A 1,915-nucleotide genomic window follows, 5' to 3' on the forward strand; every position below is an offset into this window, starting at 1 on the left:
ATGCCCGGGCTCCCCGGGACCCAGCCGCCTGCCTGCCAGGCTCAGCTGTGGGGGCCGCCCTGTCCCTCTGCGGCCTGTGATGGCACGAGGCCTGAACCCCACAGCCCTGCTGGGCAGTAGCCATGGGTGGCAGCTCCATGGGACCTAGCTGCTTCCTTTGACAGTAGGCCTCATCCCCCTCCCCCACCCGTCCACCCTGTTCCATCAGGCCCTGGGCTGGTGGGACACTGAGCAGATGTTTGCTGAGCTCTACCAGGACCAGCCACCCCTTGTCCTCAGGGGTGCCCGAGCGTGGGGACAGAGACCACTAGGCTGGCCCACAAGCCTTCTCTCTGCTCCATCCTGGGCGGTCAGCAGCACTTCCCAGAGATGCTGAGCGGGAGGGCTAGGCCCGCAGAGAGCACATGGTGCCTCGAGTGCCCACGGAAACGCCACAGGACGCTAGGACAAGGCTGAGGGTACATCCTCAGGCCCCCCACCTCCCACGAGAGGTGCTGGGCCCGGCGGTGTCCTGCCTGGGACCCAGAGGAGGGGTCGAACGCCTTTGCATTTTGCACACGAAGCTCAACCTTTTAAAGGAACAAGGTCCCTCCATTCAGTTTTGTCGATCAGCTGTTCTCACTGAACTGGACGTGCCCCGGAGCGCCTAGGGACTCTGTATGTGCCAAGGTTTGAGCTGTCTGGCCCGGAGACCCAGGAAGTCACCAGAGGAGGGTCCTCCCGGAAGAGGCGGGTCTGGACGTGGGTGGCGGTCCAGGTGTGGAGCTGGGCAGGGCTGCAAGCAGTGTGTGGCCAGAGTACCATCCGGGGAACATGGCTCGGCCTGCAGAATCAGCACCTGGTGGTGGCCCCTGAACAGAGTCAGACGGGGCACAGGGCCCAGTCCAGGGATGGAGCGCCCCTCAAGGCACAGGGATGCCTGGGAGACAGGGCCCGTCCCGCTTGGGGGGCGAGGGGGGCTGCCTCCTGTCTTGAAGGGGGACGGAGCGTGGGCCAGATCTCTGGGAGGGAAAGACGGGCTTGGGGACAGCCTGGGCAAAGGCAGGGGGAGCACAAAGCACACAGCTCGGGTGTGGGTGCCGGGTTCGGGAGTGAGCTGCACTGACGGGCTGGGACTGGATTGTCACAGTGTCACCGCCGGGTGTGGGCTGCGGAACCGGGAGGGGCTGTGGCCAGTGCGAGTGTGACTCAGGGCAGCACCTGGACTTCCGGAGGCGACGAGACCAGAGGTGTGGGGGCCCCAGGGGCCCAGAGAGCACAGTCGTGAAGCGTCTCCCCATCTGCACAGGGTCCCCGAGGTGCTCGTGCCTGACCCCACTGGGACCAGACAGGGCCGAGCCGTGGGTTCGGGGGCCCACGTCGGGGGGTGGCCGGCGGGGTTGCGAGCTCTCGCCTCCCATGTCCGGTCTCCTTTGAAGTGGACGGTTTCAAGTTTCCTGCTCACAAACCTCCACGCCGGCCTTGCACGGAAACGCAGGCCCAGCGTCCCGTTTCCAGGGGGTCGATCTCAGTGACAGGCTCGATGCTGAGCCGCCTGGCTGCCATGGCGACACGTGCAGACACATGCTCACGGTTGTTCTATGATCCCTCGAACGACTGTAAGCTGATCGAGTTCAAAACATGATACGGTCTGGGTGACCATTCTCATGGGTTTTCTCTAAACTTGTTTACGATCCACTCACGAGGCGGAGCTCGTGTCCGAGTGCAGGGTGGCCCTGGATGCCCTGGATGTGGTCTGGGCTCGCCCGGTGGCTGCAGGGCCTGATGCCAGGCCGGCTTTTCTGTCTTGAATGTAGCGGCCTCGTGGTCTATGCAGATGGACCCCTGAACTTGGACCGCAAGGCGGAAGACATGTCTGAGCTGTTCCGGCCCTTCCACACGCTGCTGCGGAAAATAAGGTGGGGAAGGAGGGGGA

The 1,915-nt window shown here is 64.2% G+C and overlaps 1 protein-coding gene across 1 annotated transcript in view; it reads left to right on the plus strand.

Annotated features, from left to right (window-relative positions):
• The window catches only part of ZFYVE28 (zinc finger FYVE-type containing 28), a 14,416-nt gene that overhangs the window by 7,871 nt on the left and 4,630 nt on the right, over nucleotides 1-1,915 (plus strand). Inside the window, 1 exon segment of the mRNA XM_025051793.1 lies at nucleotides 1,797-1,898. Coding sequence (XP_024907561.1) covers nucleotides 1,797-1,898 — 102 coding nt within the window.

This window comes from Pteropus alecto, unplaced genomic scaffold (genome assembly GCF_000325575.1).
Source record: "Pteropus alecto unplaced genomic scaffold, ASM32557v1 scaffold5, whole genome shotgun sequence".
In the NCBI taxonomy this organism is placed as follows: domain Eukaryota; kingdom Metazoa; phylum Chordata; class Mammalia; order Chiroptera; family Pteropodidae; genus Pteropus; species Pteropus alecto.